Source organism: Macaca nemestrina, chromosome 1 (assembly GCF_043159975.1).
Source record: "Macaca nemestrina isolate mMacNem1 chromosome 1, mMacNem.hap1, whole genome shotgun sequence".
Taxonomy (NCBI): Eukaryota; Metazoa; Chordata; class Mammalia; order Primates; family Cercopithecidae; genus Macaca; species Macaca nemestrina.
In genome coordinates, this window is record NC_092125.1 from 185,932,054 (window position 1) to 185,952,401 (window position 20,348).

The 20,348-nt window shown below is 53.7% G+C and overlaps 1 protein-coding gene across 4 annotated transcripts in view; it reads left to right on the forward strand.

Moving 5' to 3' along the window:
• LOC105495006 (TraB domain containing 2B) overlaps positions 1 to 20,348 on the forward strand; it is a 254,818-nt gene that overhangs the window by 204,227 nt on the left and 30,243 nt on the right. For all 4 annotated transcript variants that reach the window (XR_011621191.1, XM_011764120.3, XM_011764122.3 and 1 more), the window contains exons 5-6: positions 9,515 to 9,605; positions 12,539 to 12,808. Coding sequence is in view for 3 of the 4 variants with exons in the window: in XM_011764120.3 (XP_011762422.2) it covers positions 9,515 to 9,605; positions 12,539 to 12,808 (361 nt within the window). In the remaining variant the exon portion in view is untranslated. The remainder of the gene's footprint in view (positions 1 to 9,514; positions 9,606 to 12,538; positions 12,809 to 20,348) is intronic.

The window sequence follows — 20,348 nt, forward strand, 5'->3', positions numbered from 1 at the left end:
TCTAGGTCATTCTTCCCGATGATCAGGAAGTCATCCTGGTCCCTAAAAAATCCATCCAGCTGCCGCTTGGGCCCTCTGTTCTGCTGGGAATTCTTCTGCTAGGGCTTCCCTGACTTCCTCTCTGGGCTCCCATAGGCCTCCAGCATTTTGCTATCACAGCCTCTCTCATGCTCCCAGTCTAAGATGTCCACTCCCTGAGCACTAAGAAGGTGCGTATTACCCACTTGTTGAATAAATGAATGAATGAATGAATGAACGCACTAACCCTGAGGTCCATGAGCAGAAATGCAGCCTGCTTCTACATTACCCCACAGCAAAACCCAGCCTAAAACTCACATCTTCTGCCCCCATGGTGGGAGACTAAGGGGTCCAGCAACATCACATCTGCCTTTGGAAGTTGAGGCTAGATTGACAAATGAAAACACCTAAGGAAAGGGAGTCCCAGGTACTGTTGAGTAAACCATGCAATCACAGCTAGAGGAGGGGGAGTTTAGTGCTAAGCAGGAGCATCTGTAGGGAGGGGAGACGGCAAGATGATTAGGTAGGGAAAAGCCAGAAAAGAAAGAAAATAGAGCAAGGTGAGAGTTACACCAAAGACATGAGGGTAGAAAGGAGATTCTGAGATCTTCTATGTGGCCTTCTCCGAGTCTTTCCTCCTGTGTCTGCACAGTGAGGGGCTTTAGACAGAGCTAGGTCCAAGATCCCCTGTAGCCCCCAACATTCAGCATTTCCACACATGCCTAACAGAAGTTTGAGTGCCTAGCACTGAAAGGAGGCAGGGTAAGTTAGAGAAGGCTTCCTGGAGGAGGTGAAAAACAGTTGAAATTTCCCTGATACAGATCCAGCTGTCTTCCAGTTTACTCGTCATCTCCATAGTCCTCAGGGCAGGACCCACACCCACCTCCTTCTCCATTGTGGTTCTTCACTTGGTGGCCTCAGAAATGGCAGCCCTTCAGAGCTCATAGCTGGGCACAGAAGAGCAGCCATGGTTCACATAGGGCCTTTTTCACCTTAGAAACAAGAGGCAGGGCAGTCACAGTGGCTCACATTTGTAGTCCCAGCACTTTGGGAGGCTGAGGCAGGAGAATCGCTTGAAGCCTGGAGTTCAAGATCAGCCTGGGCAACATCCCAAGACCCCATTTCTACAAAAACAAAAAATTATCCAGTCATAGTCGTGGTGATGCATGCCTATAGTCCCAGATACTCAAGAGGCTAAGGTGAGAGAGTTGCTTGAGCCCAGATGTCAAGGCTGCAGTAGGCCAAGATGGCACCACTGCACTCCAGCCTGGGTGACAGAGTGAGACCCCCATCTCTAAAAAAACAAAACAAATGAACAAATAAAAATAACAGCTGCTATCCTCTCTCACTGGCAAGCACCCTGGTCTGCCACACTGCCCAAGCTGGAGCTTGAGGCCACGGCATCTGAAGTGTTTCAGAATTTCCAACGGTGCTTCAAAGGGCCCTGCCGCCCCACCACGCATGCATCTGGCAGCTGGCATGCCTGTGAAGGGCTGCGATCCTTGGCCAGAGTCGCCGTTGCTGCTTCAGGCCAAAACATCCAGCCAGCCAGAGGAACATCCCCTCCCGGCTCATCCCTAGCTGGAGCCAGCCCTCACCCTCTGGAACAGGGGAGAGTCTAGAAGAATAGAGTGCCCACACCCCAGGCCAGATCCCAGGGCTGCTCCATCAGTGAAGTACGAATCTGGCAAGGAGCTCAACACTCTTCCTGGACAGTGTGGGAAAGGCAAGAGGAGAAGAAAGTGTAGATTAAGAACATGGGCTTGGACCCGGACTGTGTGAGTTAGAAACCCTGCGTTCTTCTGATCAGAAGTGGCCTTGGGCAGATCAGTGACTTCACTTCTCTCAGCCTGCAGCCTCCCACTCTGCAGATGAGCCTGAGATCCAGATCACTAGCACTCAGGGCCTGGCCTTGCTCTACAGCTCAGGGCCTGGCCTTGCACCACAGCTCAGGGCCTGGCCTTGCACAGTCAGTCTGTAAATGGGAGCTCTTGTGTTGCCACCATCATTTCAGGGTCCCTGGTCCCTCAGAGCTCGAAGTCCTTTAAGAGCAGGACTCCCACACAGGAGAGAGTAGAGCCACTGGGGTTGAGGGGCAGAAGTGCTCAGATGCAACTGGGACGCTGTGGGAAAACCCCAAGAGCCAAATTCAGCTCCAAGTAGCGTTGAGGCTCAGGAGGCGTGGGTCCCTGTCCCTGCCAACAGGGAGCTCCCAGGAATCCTGGGGTGTTGTGATTCTAAAAAAGGAGCCTCTGGATGTTGTAAAGAGTGACTGCCGTGGCCATGGAGATCCCTGGCTGAGCACTGCCTCCTGCAGTTCACAGAACCCATCACAGGCTCTGTCCTGTGCTGACCTGGAATCACCCTGCACGGCCATTGCCTGGGTCTGGGCCTTGACATGGACACACCCCGTGCCATGCCTGGGCTTGAGCCCAGCTCTGCCCCTTTCTGCCAGTGTGACACAGGGCAAGTTCTGTTAGCCTCAGCAGGGTTGCTCTTCCTGGAATTTGTATCCATCTTTGCGGTGTTCGTGGCGGAGCTGAGCTATCCAGCTGAAGCCCTGGGGCACTTTCCTTTCTGACGTCCTGCATTCTAACAGCTTCCAAAGAGGAGCAGCTGGTAGAGGCCGCTAAAGCGGACAGAATCTCTGGTTCCACCCAGATATAGCCAGTTCCCCATAGGATGTCTGAATACCCCTCACAGGCCTGACAAGTGCTCTTCGACCCTCGCCTTACACACCTCCAAGGGTGGAGCACTCACTCCCTTACAACTGGACGCTTGCCTCGGAGAGTGTTTTTTGGTCCCAGCTTGAATCTGTCCCCTTCACCATGTCCTGCAGCAATCAGAATGTCATGGAGGAGGGACGCCCCCCTGCTCCAACTCTTGCTATTGCCACCTCCTCTTTCACTTAATATTACAGCAACCCAGAACTGCTGTTGGCCAGCATGTGCCACACCACCTCTGCCCTCTGTGCGTGTGCTCCTACTGTGCTGTCTACCAGGAACGCCCTTCCTCCTCTCTTCCTCTCACTCCTCACTCATCTCCTCAGTCTGGGTCCCCTCCTTCCACTTCAATCCCGTGGCCCCTGGCACTGCATGGCTCATGCTGTCCTGTGAGTGTTTGCCTGCCCATCTCCCTCTTCATACCGTGACCTCATCAGGGGAGGGGACTGTGTGTGTCAGCTCCTGGCACAAGGTTGGGTACAGAGGTGGCGTCATCTCAGGCCCCACTGAACCGAAAGGGCCCCAGCCCTTCCCTGGGCGGCCTGCAAAGCAGGAGAAAGGAAGCTCAGCTCTGTCAGTGTCCCATCAGACACTCTTTGGGAGACCGGTTGTCCATCCTCCACTGGCCCTCCCATCCAGCCCTCCTGTCACACTTCCTCAGGAAAACAAACACCGCTATAGCTTGATATCCGGCCGGCCTGTCCTGGCAGCTAGATTAGCATTTGAAAGTTTCCCTTGCATTAATTTCAGACGGAACATAAATATGGTCTTGGGATGCCTCTTCCAGGAGGAGAAAACTGGAAACCCAGCATACTCACTGGAGAGAAAACATGTGTGCTGGCCGGGGGGAGCCCGTGCTACTTTGGAGCCTTTGTGGGAACATCTGGTTCTCCCCTCCTCCCTCTGCCCAGCCCCTCAACACGGTCCTGAAACTGCCCTGTTAATTGCGTGTTGTTCTTGCTGAGCACTTGCACACTCTCCTCTCCAATCTGGTGAATGTTGGAAGGGACACATGTTTCTGACAATTTCCTGCCCCCAAATGTGAACTCAGGATCCTCCGCAGCTGCCAATACTTCAGAGTGGGTGTAGTAGGACGTGCAGTAAACTGGGACATCTTTGGATTGAAGTTCAAGCTTTGCCTTTTACCAGGTATGTGACCTTGGGTGAGTCCCCTCCCCTCACTGAGCCTCAGTTTCCTCATCTGGAAACTGGCAACACCTCAAACGGCTACTGCGAGGATGAAATGAAATGACGTTTGAGAAGCATTCTGTACTCGGGAGGCTCACTAAGTATGATTGTGTGTTCAAGTCATCAAAAGAAGGAATCGTAGAGGTGGGAGGACCCATGAGACCATGGGGCCCAACACCATTTGGGGAAACTGAGGCACAAAGGGAGAATGGAAACTCCCCGAGGTGACATGGTTGATTGATGAGTGAGGTGTTCTAACAGTCCTAACACCAGGACAGGACTCGCTCTACGCTGCATTCCCGCGTCAGAGGATCAACAGGGGCTGTCAGGCTGTGCCAGGCTGATGGGAGGCGGGGTAGATCTGGCCCTGGCCTGTGCTCTGCTCACTGAACCTTGTGCCCTGGCACAGGCTAGATTGCACTTAGGAGAAAGGGAGTCTTTTTCTTTGCACTAAAACATCATGGGGGCTGCACCGGGCACCTCTTCCTGTTTGTATATAAGTGTCGTTTATGTGAGACCCTGGCTTCTCTCAAGGTAGACAGGCACCATCCCAGCCCCACAAATGTTAAGATGCAATCCATCTTCGGGCCCTTGATTCTCCTTACTTTGCCTGTCTTCTCTTACATCTGCATCTGAATCCCACTCATCCTGGGGGAGTCCTCTATATATGACTGAATACAAGAGCCCCTTCTCTAGGAAGCCTTCCCTGATGTCCTCAGTGAATTGGTCTCCTCCATGCTTTTGTTTTCATTTCTGGGTTCCCTCTCTCCTCTTCCTCCCTTCTCTCCTTACCTCTCTGTCTCTGTGTCTTTGTATCTCTTTGTCCTGTCCTTGTCTCTTTCTGTCACTTTTTCTTGGTGTCTCTTCTTCCCTCTCTCCCTACTGTTGTCTCTGTGTCTCTTACTGCCTGTCTCTGGGCCCCTTTCTCCTTCTCTCCACATTGTCTTTCTGCTCCCCATCTGGTCCTGAAGCTCTCTTCCTCCTCCATGCCCCTTTCTGTGTCTCTCTGCTCTTCTCCCTACCTCTCTCTCTCTCTCTGTCTCCTCTCTCCCTCTCTTTGTCTGCATGGCTCGGTGTGCCCCAACCCCCCCACCCCATAGTCCTCCCTCTGTTTCCTCCTCTTCTCATCCACAAGGCCTCAGCAGATGAAATGGAACGTATCTTCCTGCAGAGAGCTGGCCAAAGAACAGCTGTCAGTGCTGGAAGGGGCTGCTGAGCCGTGGCCAGGAGACCTGGGGAGCCTGGGCAAGCCTTGCAGGCTGAGCCCCAACATTGTGGGGCCCCTTTGGAGACTTTCCATGACTTTCCCTGCAGGTTCCAGGATAGGTGTGGCACCTATTTCAGGATTTCTGACCTTGGAGGCAAGCATAATTTCTGTCTGCCAGCTCCTGGGGACAGCATGCACTGGGCCCTGACTCAGGGGCTGGTCCAAGGGCCAAATTCCTGGGGTTGGTAGAATCTGGAGGAGTACCACCAAGGGGCAGGGCTGAGTTACAAGAAGAGGAGATCCATGAGCTCAGGTCTCCTGGGGATAGGATGAGATCATGGAAAGGATATGGAGTAACAGGTTTTTTCACTCATTCATTCAACACACATTCACAAAGCCACTGCCACATGCCAGACTTGAGTTTACCTGTAGGGATAAAGATGAATCAGGCGTGACCCCTGTCCTCAAAAAGCTTTTAGATCCCCCTCAGGTGGCTGGATGGAAGCACGTTCTGACAAAGTCAGCTCTGGGGTGTGAACTAGAGAGAACAAGGAGAGCAATTTCTGCAGTGATTCAGGCAGAAGGTGATGGTGACCTAGGCCAGAGTCAAGCACCTTTAGGAGGTCACATCAGGGGGGCCTCTGGGAAGTGATTGTATGAAGGTGAGGAGAGAGAAGAATCAAGATGGGACCTATTTAGGTTGAATAGCAGAGCCTGGTTGAGACACAAGACATTCTTGCAGAGAAGGATGAGTTGGATTCTACAGGTTCTGAGGATGTTTAGGTGGAGATGTCCAGTAGGTCACTGGACAAATGCATCTGGTGAAGGTGGCAGTTCTAGAGTGGTCAGCATTGTGTGGTTACTGAAACCATCAGGGTGGATGATCTGTCTGTGGGTGAGAAGAAGGCCAAGGGCATGGTTCCCAGGGCTCCCACAGTGACTAGACAGGCGAAAGAGGAGCCCTCCAAGAAGACAGATGGGGGGCAGTGAGAGAAGTACGGAGAGAACCAGGATGGAATGGAGTCATGAGCACCGGGGCAGTTGCAAGTGTTGCCAACCCAGCTATGGGGTGCTGTGAAACCAAGCCCGGAGAGGGCAGGGTGGTAGAAACATGGGCTGGGGAGTGCAGGAACTGCATTACACAGTTCTAGGGCACAGGTCACATGGGAATGGCGCCTCCTGGAGTTGTGCAAGGAGTAGCCACCTAGATGGAGGTGACCATTCTCCCTGCCCTGGCAGAGGGAAAGGAAGGTGAGTGGCTTAGAGAAGGAGAGAATGGGAATTGGAAGGATTATTCCTAACTGGTTTCATTTTCTCAAAGCATCTAAAGTCTTCTGTTTTGGGTCTTACAGAGAACAATAAAGGTCTGCAATGGTTGAGGTTGAGGGGATGGACAGGAGCGCTGGCCAGACATGTGAACCATTGCCACGCAGTGCTCAAGATCCAGCGGGCGTCCTGTGAGGCCTGCACTGTCGGCCGGGCTGGGGCCTGGGCCCTCTAAGTGTCTCCTCTACTCAGCCCCAGAAATGCTCCTTTTGGAGCAGCCACACAGCAGTCAGTAAATATTTGCTGCTGCTCCAGTACAGCCAAGGCAGGGCTGTTTTCCCTGGCGACCCTTGAAATCCTCTGGGCAGATGCAAGGACCACTGTTGGGCCGGGAGGCCTTGTCTTCGAACAGGTCTCCTTGGAGGCAGAAAAGGAATTGCCTTTGCTGCCAGGAGTAGAGTCCAAGAGCTGCTGGCAGAGAGGTCCTCCATCCTGTGTGCCGGAGGCTGCCTCTCCCCGTCCCTCTCCAGCCTTGTGGTTCTGTAGGGAAAGGCAAGAGTGGGGATGACCCCAGCCCTGCCAGAGGCTGTCTCCAGCCCATCACTCAGTACTGCACTCTGGGCTTTTCCAAGGGACACCCACTTCTTCTGCCTTGTTAGGGCTTTACAGTTGCCCCAAGGAGTAGGTCAAAGAACTATAGGCCCATTTGACACACAAGAAAACTGAGACTGGTGGCAGGGAAGCCATTTGCTTAGGATCACAGGCTGAAGGGCAGACTGAGAGCCTTGGCAGGGCCTGGATCTTTTGTCCTCAATAGCACTAGGTCAGGGCCAGAGCTCTGGAAGGGCCTGTTCATGCCTGTGCTACCCATGCCTCTTCGCAGGTAGCTTCCAAAATGTGCCTCGTTCACCCCCTAGTCATTGCACATGCTGTTCCCCCTACCTGGAACAGCCTCCCAGTTCCCTGCCTGGAACTGTGCCACCCACTCCCATCCTCACCTTGATAACTCTTATCCCACCCTGCAGCTAGCAGTGCTCCCGCCAGGAAGTCTGCTCGATCCTAGGCTGGCTTAGAGGCCTCCTGTGTGAACGGTTCCCTCTCCATCAAACTTAGTGCCCAGATTACAGGATTCCCATTCTCAAGTCTGTGAGTGCCTGGAAAAGGACGCTGTCTCTTCATCACTGCCCAGCACAAGATATGCACCCAGGCAGTGTTCATTAAATGAATGAAATGAATTAATGAACACTGGGAAAGGAAATAAGAGAGAGAGGGAGGTATCTTTTCATAAGGGTCTCTGCAATGACACAAAAACCTTCCTGATAGGCTCTGAGAGCCAGAAGAGCCCATAGATATTATGCATAGCAAGAAACTGAGGGCATTAGAGGGTAATAGGCTCACCCGAGGTCTCAGAGTAAGTGTGGTGGATGCCGGACTAGAGTCCTATGACATTCCAAGCCCAGTGACCTTTCCCAGTGATCCTCAAGTGAAACTTCAGAGAGGCAGGGTCAACCAGCCATGTGGCACATAGTCAGGCATGGTCAGCCGGGCCCAAGGTACCTCCAGATGCTCTGGCAGGGCATGGTCAGCAAGAGGGAGATCACAGGGCTGGGAGACTTCCTGAGGAGTTGTGAAACCAGCCCAGGGGTGTGCGAAGCTGGTGGAGCAGGACAGTGTCATGGTTGGTTCTCTGCTCCAGCCATTATGCAGTCCTACGCTGGCTTCCTCTGCCAGAGCATCTCTGTTCCCCAACAGCCGGTCCACTTTCTGTTCTCCTAGACCTCCCTGGGGCTGTCAGCATGCTAACCTTCTGGCTTCCACCTGTCACCACCATTCACAGCAATTAGAGGAATAGTGCAGGGATCTCCCCTACCGTCTGGGATGAACAGGGAGCAGGAGGGGAGAGTGCTTCCCGAATGAGTGGGGCCACAGGGCAGGCCCATGGCAGGAGGGGTCCAGGGGCCCTGAACAAGCACCCAATGTCCACATTGAGCAGGTGAGGGAGACTGAGGCCCCCAAGGCAGAGGGACGTCCCAGAGTGCTGACTCCCAGCAGCTCCTGTGTCCACAGCCACTGGGCCTCCTGAGGGTTCTTCCCAACCAGAGCCCAGGAGAGGCTCCCCTGACTACTCAGACATCAAACCTGCATTCCAACACAGGAAGACGATTTCCACTCCCATCTGGGGCTTTCTACTAAATTGCCCATTTCTGTATTCACTGTGCCTAGTGCAGAACTGACCACAGAGCAAGGGTGTCATGAATGTTTGCTGAATGAATGAATAGTGAGTAGGGGACTGAGATGGAGGCCAGCCCCTCTCCCCACACATACCTCTGGAGGGTTCAGTTCTGTGTTTGTGCCTCCTCTAGGTCATTGTCACTGTCTGCCAGGCCCTGCAATCAGTGGGGGTTTTTTGGTTGCCCCCGCTGGGATCTTACACCTCAATGAGTCCCAGGACCTGGCCCATAGTGTGTTCTCCACAAATGTTGGGCAATGAATCTGTGACTCCAGCCAGTAGGTGCTGAGCCTGTGCAGGGCAGTGGAGATGCCATCTCTGCTCTCTGGGAGCTGAGTGAGGAGGCCCACATGAACACACAGAACCCCACTCCCATGCTAAAGGAGGGAGGCCTGAGTTGCTGGTAGAACTTACCAAGATGAGCCATAGACCTGCTGGGGACTTGAGGATTCCTTGGAGCTGGGCTTTGAGTGACTGCTGGAGGCTGTCCCAGCCTGGACAGTTGGGGGCTGGGGTCAGCTTCATGGTATGAGGCACAGAGGTGCACCAGGAAGCACGGAGAGCCCTTACTACGTGCGGGTAGCTGTTTCTTGTAATCCTCACAGCAAGCCTGGATGTTACTATTATACCCCATTCTCACTTTGCAGATGAGGAAACTGAGGCACGGTGAGATACAGTTAATGAGCGGCAGAGCCAGGATTTGAACCCAGGCACCAGGACCATGTCTTACCTTCTATGCCATACTGCCTCTCAGGGAGTCTGGGGCATTGACTTTGGTGTAGGTCACTGGCCCAGACACAAACTTAGGGGAAAGCCTGGGACAGTCCCCTATGGCCGGTGGCCTGGCATGTGACTGAGCCCCTTTTGTCGCTTGTGTTCCAGGTCACTTTCTGGGGAACAACACAGTCATCGACATCCTGCGGCAGGCAGGGCTGGAGGTGGACCACACACCCGCCGGGCAGGCCATACACAGGTAAGCCACTGGGGCATCTGGGGGTGCCTTGGCCCTGACTGACCCTGCCTTCCTGCCCAGGCTTTCAGGAGAGCTGTGAAGAAGCTTCTGGTGAGGTAGGGGCAGATCTCTACCAGGAAGCAAGAATGGAAAGGCTGGGCTGGAGGCAGGAGATTGGGAAGGAGCTGGTGAGCCGTCTTGGCTGGAGGTGACAGCAGGGCCAGAGCATGGGTGGGAGTGGGAGCAGCGTTAGGACTGGAGAGGTGCTTAGGATTTAGAGATGGTGGGTTGGGTTGGGGGTAGAGGGACTCAGAAGAACTCCTGGGTGTTGCTTAGAAGACTCTGTGGCTGCCCTGGCTCTGAAGCGAGATGGTACTGGGAGGATGGGCAGGGCCTTGGTCTCTTTTCTGGGTCACAGTCCCACTCTGTGGCAGCCCCGCTGCCCCACCCACTCCTGGTCCTCACCTTCTCTGTTGCTGTCTCTGGCTACACCCCTCACCCCTAACTCTCCTGCCAGGGCATACCCACCCTGCTCAAACAGCCACTAGTGGCCATCCGCTATTCCTGCCAGATCTTCCAACCCCCGTCCCCACAATCTGGAAGCTGCCCGAGGGCAGGGACCAGCTCAGTCCATCTGTGGTTCCACAGCACCAGCAGCAGGCTGGGCATGACAGCTGTCAGCGAGAGCCAGGCTCTGGGTCCCGGGGAGCCCCAGAGGTCGGTGACAGCATCCTCAGACTACAGGTTTCCATGCAGCCCATGCTCCAGCATAAAGACCTGGAGTTTGAAGGAAGCTTGGATCCTCATAGCCAATATTTATTAACTGCTCACTCCATACCAGGCTTTAAGATCTTTTAACTCATTTAATCTGCATAACAATCCTGTGAGGTCAGAGCTATGAGTTTCCCCACCTTATCGTTGAGGAACATGAGGCCCAGAGAGGTGAAGTCACTTGCAGAAGGACACACAGCAGTGTAAGTGGCAGTCCGGCTCTAGGGCCTCCCTCAACTCCTATTACTCCCTGTACCAGCTCTGAGTGTGAACCGAGGTCTCAATAAACCCTCACATTGGGATGTCATCCCAGTCTCCCACCTCTTCTCATCTTCTGAGTCAAACTGTCAAGGCTGCTGTTCCTGCCTGAACCGTTTGAGTCCAGTACACATTAGTTTGTATTGGGGACCAGGGGCAAACGTGTTGGAGGGGTGGGGATTCCAAGGTAGCCTCAGGGACAAAGCCTTCTTCAAGTTCCCCTCCTCTCCCCTCACCACAGCCCGCACCCCAGCAGCCCCAAGGACCTTCCCCTTAAAGCTCATTGTGTCTGTTCTGGCCAGGGCAGGGGAGGCAGGCAGGCCAGTGAGGCTAGCGAGCCTCCTATTCATCTCAGAGCCCAGGCATTCGGGGAGGGGGCCCCCACAGCTCCCCCATGGGCTCTGCTCCAAGGACTCTCAGCCTTAGCCTCCTGCACGGGGGAGCAAGGGAGCTGGCAGGGCGGAGGGGGGCGGGGATGCTGAGGAGGCTCCAACAATAAAAGCCATCATCGGCCACAGGTGCTTCCTGGATCTAGTTTTTTGTCTGACTGTTTTGAATTATCTCCCCAGCAGCTGCGGCATCTCCAGGCAGCCTGAACCCTGAGAATCTGGGGTTGCCATGGGGGTAGGGGAGGAGAGGCTGAGCTGATGGCCTTCTTTCCTTCAAAGAGAGAAGCTCCTCACCCATCGTGCTGTATGAGAGTGGGTTGGGAAGAGAGCCTGCCTGCTGTCTTGGGTACTGCCTAACCTTGCAAGCTGCCCACTCAGCCACAATTCCTGAAACCGTTCCCAACCTTCTCCCAGGGTCACATGTCCCTAAAACAAATTCTGTTGGGCCATGGCTAAATGACACTTTAGCACCTACCTGACAGCCAGGTCTATTTGCTTGTTGGCCAACATCCAAGACAGGCTTATGTGCCAGGCACTGTGTTAAGACCTTGTCTCATTCATCCTCATGACAACCCCATGAAGTAGGCAGTATTATTACTCTTGTGCTATAGCTTATTACTGCTTGAGACCATTAAGTAACTTGCCCTTCATCACACGGCCTGCAGGTTGTGGAGCCGGGCTGTGGACCCACATCAGTCTACCTCCAGCTCAAACTCTGACTACTTAACACTGTCCTTGCTCCACTAAAAAGGTGCATAGGAAATGTGTATTGAATGTATGAATGGAAGGTTTGATGAATAAACCACACACACAATGCTAATAATATTAATTACTTAAATGTTTTGGCTGCTTACTATTTGATGGACACTGTTCTCGGTGCTTTGCCAGTGTTCACCATCATAATCCTGATGAAGCACCCTGTGAGGTACAGGCTGCAACACCCCCATTTCACAGAGTAGGAGACTGAGGTACAGTGAGGTTAGTTAACTCACCTAAAGTCTCAGCCAGAGTTGTTGAATAAATGAGACCCTGACCAAGCTCAGATGTGCCCCAGAGACCTGCCCAGGGCTCACTCCCTCACCTCTTCCTAGTCTGGGCTCAAATATCACCTGCTGGTGACCAGACCGCCTTCCCTGAGCAGCACCCTTCACCCCCACTCTCACACCTGTCTCTGTTTCCTTTGCTCCTCAGCAGTTGGCAGTGTCTGACATCCCCTGTTTTACTGTCTGTCTTCTGCTTTGGAATGTAAGGCATTGTCTGTTTCCATCATGCTGACACCCGCCTCTGAAAAAAGTGCCTGGGACAGGGTTGGCACTCAGTAAATATCCGTCGACTCAACAAATGAAAGCATGACTCAAAGCAGTGGCTCTCAGTGCCAGACAAGGTTTTCCTGGGTTGCTGTCACCGGGCCCAGGAGGGGCACCCTGGCACTTTCTCCTGCCATGACAAACTCCCACTGAATTGGATTGTACTCCCTGCCACATATGGATGACATTCTCCAACATAGGTGCCCCATGTGCTGTTACCTCTTTCCAGCCCTGCCCCCCAGAGCCCAGCGCCCTCTCCTGAGGGGACCTTGACGAGCCCGGCCCCAGTGACCCCAGCTGCTGCTGTCCCCGAAGCACCCTCCGTGACCCCCACCGCCCCACCGGAGGATGAGGATCCAGCCCTGTCCCCACACCTCCTGCTCCCCGACAGCCTCAGCCAGCTGGAAGAGTTTGGCCGACAGAGGAAGTGGCACAAGAGGCAGAGCACACACCAGCGGCCACGGCAGTTCAATGACCTCTGGGTCCGCATCGAGGACAGGTGAGCCAGGGAGGGCGGGTCTGCCCAGGAGCTGGGCATCTGCACCCGGGGTAGTATACCTTGAACCCCCCACAGCTGGGCACACTGTCATCAGGCCAGCCCTGCTCTAAGGAAGTGTGGTAGATGGCTTTATACAGCACGTTCACATCTGATTTTTTAGTTTTATTCTCAAAACAAAAGCAATTCAACAACAAGTACAATTCTTTGCCTCTTAAAGGTGAGTAAATAGAAGCTTTCTTCAGGCGCAGTGCACAAATCTGCTTTGCACTCAGCTGTCCTGGGACACACCCGTACAAACAGGGCGCCATTTGTCCATGGACTGGAGGTAAAACTAGGAGAAAATGGAACAAACTGGCTAAACCAAAAGGCATGAGCTCCCTGTGCCTAGAAGGTGTGAGTAGCCGACACCCTGGCAGGGAGGCTGCAAAGGGGACTGTGCTCTGAGAGAGAGACGGGACAGATGGTGATCAATGCCCTTGAAGCTGTGGGCTCTGTCTTAGGAGCGGATGGGGGATTTGTGATAAACCTTGTTGAAAATGGGCAGATACAGGAAATCATCCTAATGCATGGAGACCCTTCTGTCATCTTCCTATATGCCCCTCCTGCCACCTCTACCATCCACCTCAGCTTGCCTGTCACCAAAGTCCTGCTGTGACCAGGATGCTGTCTTCCAACCTCTGCCTGCAATCTCAGTACAGAGGAGTTTCCCTAGATTCCACTTTTTGGCAGGAATCTCCATATTTAGTGAACAGTGTTGCTAGAGCACAGGGAATGTCCCCGGGAGGGACCATCAGTGATGGGGTAGAGTCCTAACCACTTCAGTGGCCCAGCCCTGAAAATGCCATGCTCAGCAGTCATAGACTCTCCATCTCAGAGTCTCTATCAGAGGGAGCCTCAGACTCTCCATCTGGACCCTAGAGATCACCATCCAGGATTTTCCCCCGAAACCCTAGAGAGAATCACCTTGGCTACTTGTTAAATAAACAGATTATCAGGTCCCACCACAGACCTCATGTATCAGAATGTGCAGGACAAGGGCCTGGGAATCTGTATGTTACGTGTACACCTAGAGATTCTTCTGAGTAGCTTTGGGAAACCCTGACTAAATTCAGCATTATAGATGGTGAACCAAGGCCTGAGTCGGAGAGGGTTTGACCAGGGTTACCACAAGGACTCAAGGGCTGCCTCTTGTACTTTGCACTTCATGAATCTCCTACAGCCGGGTGTCAGAGCCATTGACAAAATGTTGACATGGTCCATCCCATTATCATAAACTGTGGGGTACACACTGTCTTTAAAAGACTTCTAGCAAATAAGAGTCAAGCCCCTTGATCCTTTGGGCATTGGTTTCAGAGAACCTTGGGTTACTGAGAAATGTACTTCTGCAGAACCTGGCCCTGTGTATTAGTCTGTTCTCACGCTGCTAATAAAGACATACCTGAGACTGGGTAATTTATAAAGAAAAGAGGTTTAATTGACTCACAGTTCCATATGGCTGAGGAAGCCTCACGATTGTGGCAGAAGGCAAGGAGGAGCAAAGCCACATCTTCCATGGCAGCAGGCAAAGAGAGAGAATGAGAACCAAGCAAAAGGGGTTATAAAACCTTCAAATCTCGTGAGACTTATTCACCACCACGAGAATAGTATGGGGGAAACCGCCCCCATGATTCAGTTATCTCCCACCAGGTCCCTCCCACAACACGTGGGAATTATGGGAGTTACAATTCAAGGTGAGATTTGGGTGGAGACACAGCCTAACCATATCACCCTGCCTGCCTAAGGCAGAGGCATTACTGTGGCTATATTGGCTATGACACAGTCGGGTCGCGTGCCCGGCATGGGCCGCCCCCTTCTAATCGGGAGTGAGAGCATAGAGTTACTGAGAGCCACTTTAATCAGTGGCAGGGAGGGCTTGCAGGCTGCCAAGGAGGCTTGAGGCAAGTGAAGGAGCTGGCAGCCCATTAAGAGTTCCAATTAGGCTGGTCACTCAGAGCCCTGATCAACACACCAGGGTGATCAGGAGACCCGGCCAGTGATGGGGCCAGCCCATGGGATGACAGGAAGCTGGCCTGTCAGCTCCAGCAATGGACCTCCAGCCCCTAACCACGTCTGAAAGGTAAATTTCAGCAAATGACTCCAAACAGCTTCCTTCTCACAATACATAGCTCTGAAACACAAAGCCTGATTTCAGGAGAAGAAAACAGCTTTTCTTTGGCAAGAAGGGAGCCCCTTCTCTATCCCTACAGGTAAATTGCAGTTGGCTAACTTTCTTCCATCTGGTTGGGTTGGAGAAGAAAGTTTCCACCACCGCCTGGCAGCCTGTTTGTTGAAATTTCTTGCCGCTTCTAGGGGAGCAGGCCCTGAGTTCCCTGAGAGACCCAGGGGCAGGGCACAGCCTCCGTTGCTCCCAGGGGACTCACCCTCCTGCAGTCCCCAAGTTTCCAATTTTCTAAGAGAAGCAGATGAGAGCTTTCTGGGGGTGACCTGGGGCCCATTGGTAGTCCTTCTAACAAAACCATTTTTGGGGGAGCTTTTACTCCCATTTCTCGTTTTTCTCCTCCGAAACCCCATTGGAGCCATCCCCTCCTCCCCATCACCTCTCCCAGCTCATCTTGCCCCTGTCATACTGGCCCCGAGTGCCCTCCCGCATGGCTGCTCCCCAGCCTGGGGTCCTACAGTGTCCCCCACTCCGCTGCTCAGCCCAGATGCAGCGCCTTCACCTTCTTGCCGCCTCAGCCACCACCCTGCTTCCTTGGGGCCTGCCGGCCCTGTCCTCACCAGGCTGCGTGCCACCCGAGGTGCCCCGTCCCACCTCCACACCTTTGTCTTGTTCCTCTCTCGCTTGGAGTGGGGTACCAGTGGATATCTGTCAAGCTTCCCTGCTGTGCCAGATACCTGCCTCATTCTGTCCCTTTTTCTGTCAAGAATTGTGGAAGATAGGCCTATTTTATACTGCAGGAAGCAGACTCAGCAGGTTAGGTAACTTGCCTAAAGCCAGGCAGAGAGTCAGGCAGACCTGCCTGACGCTGAGGATCGCTGTCATCACCCAGCACCATGTGGTTGCCATCCCCCCATTCCCCGGCCCAGCTAAGCCCTCCCTTCCTCCACGCAGTGCCGGTGGGTGCCCCTGTCCTGACACAGTAGCACAGACTGTGAGTCCTCACTCATACTCTACGCCAGGAGGCCATGAGGATCAGATCTGGGTTGGGCTGGGAGCGAGTGTGAGAAGGAGGGAGTGAGCCAGGGATGCGCCTGGAGCGCCTGTCCTGGATACCACCTGGAACAGGCTGGCCTCCCCCTTGCCCCTCATTACCTGAGATGTAAACACACACTGGAGGAAGTTTAGAGAAGCAGTAGCCCATGGCAGGATGATTTATGGGGACCCAATGGAAAGGGCAGATGAAGCGAGTGTCCGCAGATGGCTGTGCAGTGGCACAATATTCTTGAGGAACCCCCACCTCTGAGAGCCAGACTTGGGGGAAGGGCAGGGCTGTGACCAGGGTGCTCTAAAACAAGGCAGAGGTCATTTCTGTGCAGTGTGGGACCCGCGACACTCTTTCAGTTTCTCCTTTTGTGCAGTTAGGGCCTTGATGGGTCTTTGGAGGTCATGCCAGCTCTTATTCTCCAAGTCCACAGCTGATATGGGAGAGGAAGGAGAGTTTCATAAATAGGGAACAGAATGTCTGGGCCATCTAGATTGGAAGTCCTTGGGCAAGTCATGCTGGCCAGGTGTAGACAAGAGACTACTTTCCCAGTGCCAGGCATGGCCCAAATCAGGGCACAGAGGTGGGTGACAAGACAGATGCAGAGCCTTGGTGGGTTCAACCATGCAGGGGGAGGGGTGCAGGACACATGTGCCCCAGGGTGATTGCCTTCTGGGTCTCGGCTTCCCCTGAGGTTTGAGCAGACGGCTAGAGCTCTCAAAGTGGGGAAGAGACATAGTGTCTCCCTCCTGCCCCAGATTCTCCAGCTTCAGTTCCCCATAGCACAGCCAGGCCTCCTTCTGGGATGGTTCGAGATGGGCGGAGTCTCCAGGTGAGGCCAGGACCCCATCAGATTAGAGGTAGAAGATGCCCCCAGGAGAATGGGAAGCAGGCTCATCCAATGAGTGAAAACAGACAAATTCAGGCAGAATGGGGTTCAAATCCAGTCCCCCCTTTTACTTGCTTTGAGGCTTAAGAGATTATGTGAGATGATGCTTGTAAACCTTAAGCTGGCATCAGACCACCAGTAACACTCGGTAACAGTTGCAGCTCGTATTGACACCTGTGACTTTCAGAGTCTCTGGTCTGAGATGACCCAGCCCCCGACCCTAGCAGAAAGGGCCTTCGGCCTGAACACTTAAATGAACCACTGGGTGGGTGCTGTGAACTTCTCCCAGTTTAACAGGAACATGTTGGGCACATGTTGCATTTAGTGCTAGTGAGGGACAGGAACAGGAAAAGTCTCGGGTCATGGTTAGGGACAGATGGCTCCCAGTGTGATGCCACTGAAGAGCCCGGAGCCACAGTCCGGAGACCCTGCCTCAACTCTCCTGAGTGATCTTGGTAAGTCCCGCTTCCTCTCTGGGCCCAGTTTCCCATCTGAGGGACAGATAGGCCCTTCCAGCTATGGTCTGCTATGAAGCTATTAGAAAACAAGCCTGTCTGCCCTGTGCCCAAGATGGAATCGGTCAGTCATGGCCCAGTGAGGCTGAGCAAAGCATGAAGGCGTTCCCAGCACAGAAGACCGTGTGGACAAAGGTGTGGAGGTGGGAGGAACCCTAGATATCCCAAAGTCCTAGATCTCCAGAGCTGCAGGCAAACCAGTTGCTTTGGATCTCTCACCCGACCTGCTTGGCCCAGAGAGGCTGAGGCCCAGACTGGCATCACGACAGGGTCTCCACTAAGTGAGCACAGTGAGATCTCTATCCCCAGGCAGAGGGCCACCTGTGACCCAGGCCCTGTGTGCCCCAAATCCGGTCTTCTCTGTGTCTCCTTGAAGCTCTCTAAGGAGGTCAGTCAGGGCAGAGCCCACCAGTCCCTTGTACTGGCAAGAAGTTTCGGGATGCCCAGAACCTAGCCTAGGATGGCTCTCAGAAACCCTCTAGTGCCAAGATCCGCCCCTGCTCCAGGGAGCCCCTTGGAGGTGCCTCATGGTCAGACAACTGACAGTGTCTCAGACACACACAGCCTTGCTTTCTGCCTTGGGCTTGTGATTTCTGCCTTGGGCTTCTACCTAAGATCTCGCTCTGGCTTCTGCTGCTAGGAAACATTTTAAAGTCCATGGGTCTGTTCCTGTTCATTGTGTTGATGGGGAAACTGAGCTCTAGAGGATGGCACTTGCCCAAAGTCACATAGCAAGCCAGGAACGCACTACAGGCTAGAGCCGGGCTTCTGCCTTCTGCCCAAGCAGAGGGCCTCTTCCCCACTTTGGGATCCCTGTTGACTCAGAGCCGACGCGGCCTCTTGGTGCCAGCCCTCTGCGGAGCCTGGGAACACTTGCAGTGTTTGGTTTGGCTTCGAGGCCACTTTGCCATGAGACAGTTTCCCCCATTGTGAGCCTAGGAAGGGGTGGGGATCTGGACTGGGGGACTGAGCTTTGTGAGCAGAGTCAGGCCCAGGAGGTGGGCTAGGGGCATTTGGAGGGGCTTGTCCTCCACCCCCCACCAGTCCTACCCCATTTCTCTGGGACTCCTTCCAAGCAATAAAAAGCCGCTCAGGCTCCAAGCGGGAGTTTTCATCTTTGGTTTTCAAAGTGTGAAAGAAAATGCCTTTGGGCGCCTTGTGAGACATAGTATTCATAACTCCTACTTGGTCTCGCCTTCTGATGGTGGGGGCCTCAGCTCTGGGCACCTCAAGGGGCACACCAGTCCGCTCTCCTGAAGCCAGCCCACCAAACCAACAGTTCCTCAGGCCAAAAAGCTGGGGCAGCAGCTAGGAGGACGTCTTTATGGACTTCTTGTGTTTTGTGTGTGGGTTTCTTTTTTTTAATTTGGTTTTGTTTTCATTAGAAAAGAAAGGGAGGAAAGAGGCTGAGGGAATGATCCCTGCCCGGCACAAACACTAATCCCCTCCAGGGGCTGAGGCCAGATGAGGCCTCAGTGTCCCCACCTAGCAAGCCTCCATCTGCGGGTTTGAGAGATCTCAGCCAGAAGCACCCACGCTTTGCTCACGGGCTCTCCATCAGTGGTCTGCTCGTCTGTTCAGTCAGGGGCAGCTCCTTGGCCTGGCTCAGGCTGGGGAGACACTGTCCCATGCACATCCTGTCTCTTGCAAGAAATCTGAAGTCCTTCAAGCTCAGTTTCCACACCTTAGAAAGGGGAATAATAACAACATAACACGTGTATAGCACCAAGCAATGTCTGCCAGCACACTGTAAGTGCTCTATAAGTGGAAGGTGTTGTTATTAGGAGAGACACAGACACAAAAATTTTAATAATGATGCTAAAAATAGCCAACCTCATCTAGCACTTCTTGTGTGCCAGGCACTGTTCAAAGCACATTACGTATAGAAACCTAGGCAAACCACGTATAATAAATGGAGAACTACAACACAGAGAGGTCGATGAGAAATGTACAAGGTTTAGGGGAAGCCTTAACTGCCCCAAGTGGCATTGAGGCATGGAAGGCAGATCAAAGAAGGCCTCCAGGGGAAGGGCATTGAGTCTGGCCTTAAAGGTGAGTATGAAAATGGCAGCAAGACTGTAGGTGTGATGGAAGGGGTGGTGTGCGTTGAGAGAACCATGAAAGGGGAGAGCAGTCAGGCCAGATCAGGCTGGCATGGGGTGGGAGGGCACAACATGCTCGATTCTATGGGTGAGTAAGGGGCATTGGAAGCCAGGTGGCCCTCCCCCCCATTCTACACACACACACTCTACTCAGAAACACCATCCCTGCATCCTCTGGGTGGGACAAGAGTTTGCTCCCTCCCCTCCTGATAGCTCCTTGGAGTCTCTCTAAAGACAGAAGATCATGGCACATCACACCGGATGGAAAGGAACTTTATGCAGGCTGCAGGGGGTACTGAAGGCCAGAGCATCACCAGAAGAGAGTAGAGGGAGAGAGGGACGGGGCAGTGAATGAGGACCCCTCTCTTTAGTGACATACATCAAGCCAGGACAGAGTGCCCAGAGGCGGTTTGGACACCTGTTCCCAAACCAAGAGCCCAAGTGGTGTCAGGGTGTGCTTGGTGGCCCCAGGTTCCCTCCCCTGCCTACCCAGCCTAGCTGAGGCTGAGCCAGGGCTGTGTGAGAGGCGTCCAGCCAGGACGGTGGCCTGGATTGAGTTCTGGTGGTGATGATTACAGGCTCTCACCACTGTGATTCTGGCCAGTTGTTAGGACCTCATGGCCCAGCCCAAGGAAATGCAGCCCAGGGTGACCCTGGGCAGCCTGTCGAGGACGGGGCAAGCAGTGGGAAGCATGGCAGGAAGGTACTCACACTGCAGACCCCATGAAGCCCGCCCTGCCCTGTTTCTACAGCCTACCCTCTAGGTTGGCCAGCCCAAAGGGAAGGGCAAGCTTCTTGTCCACCCATCTGCTAGTGAGCACCTATTGTGTG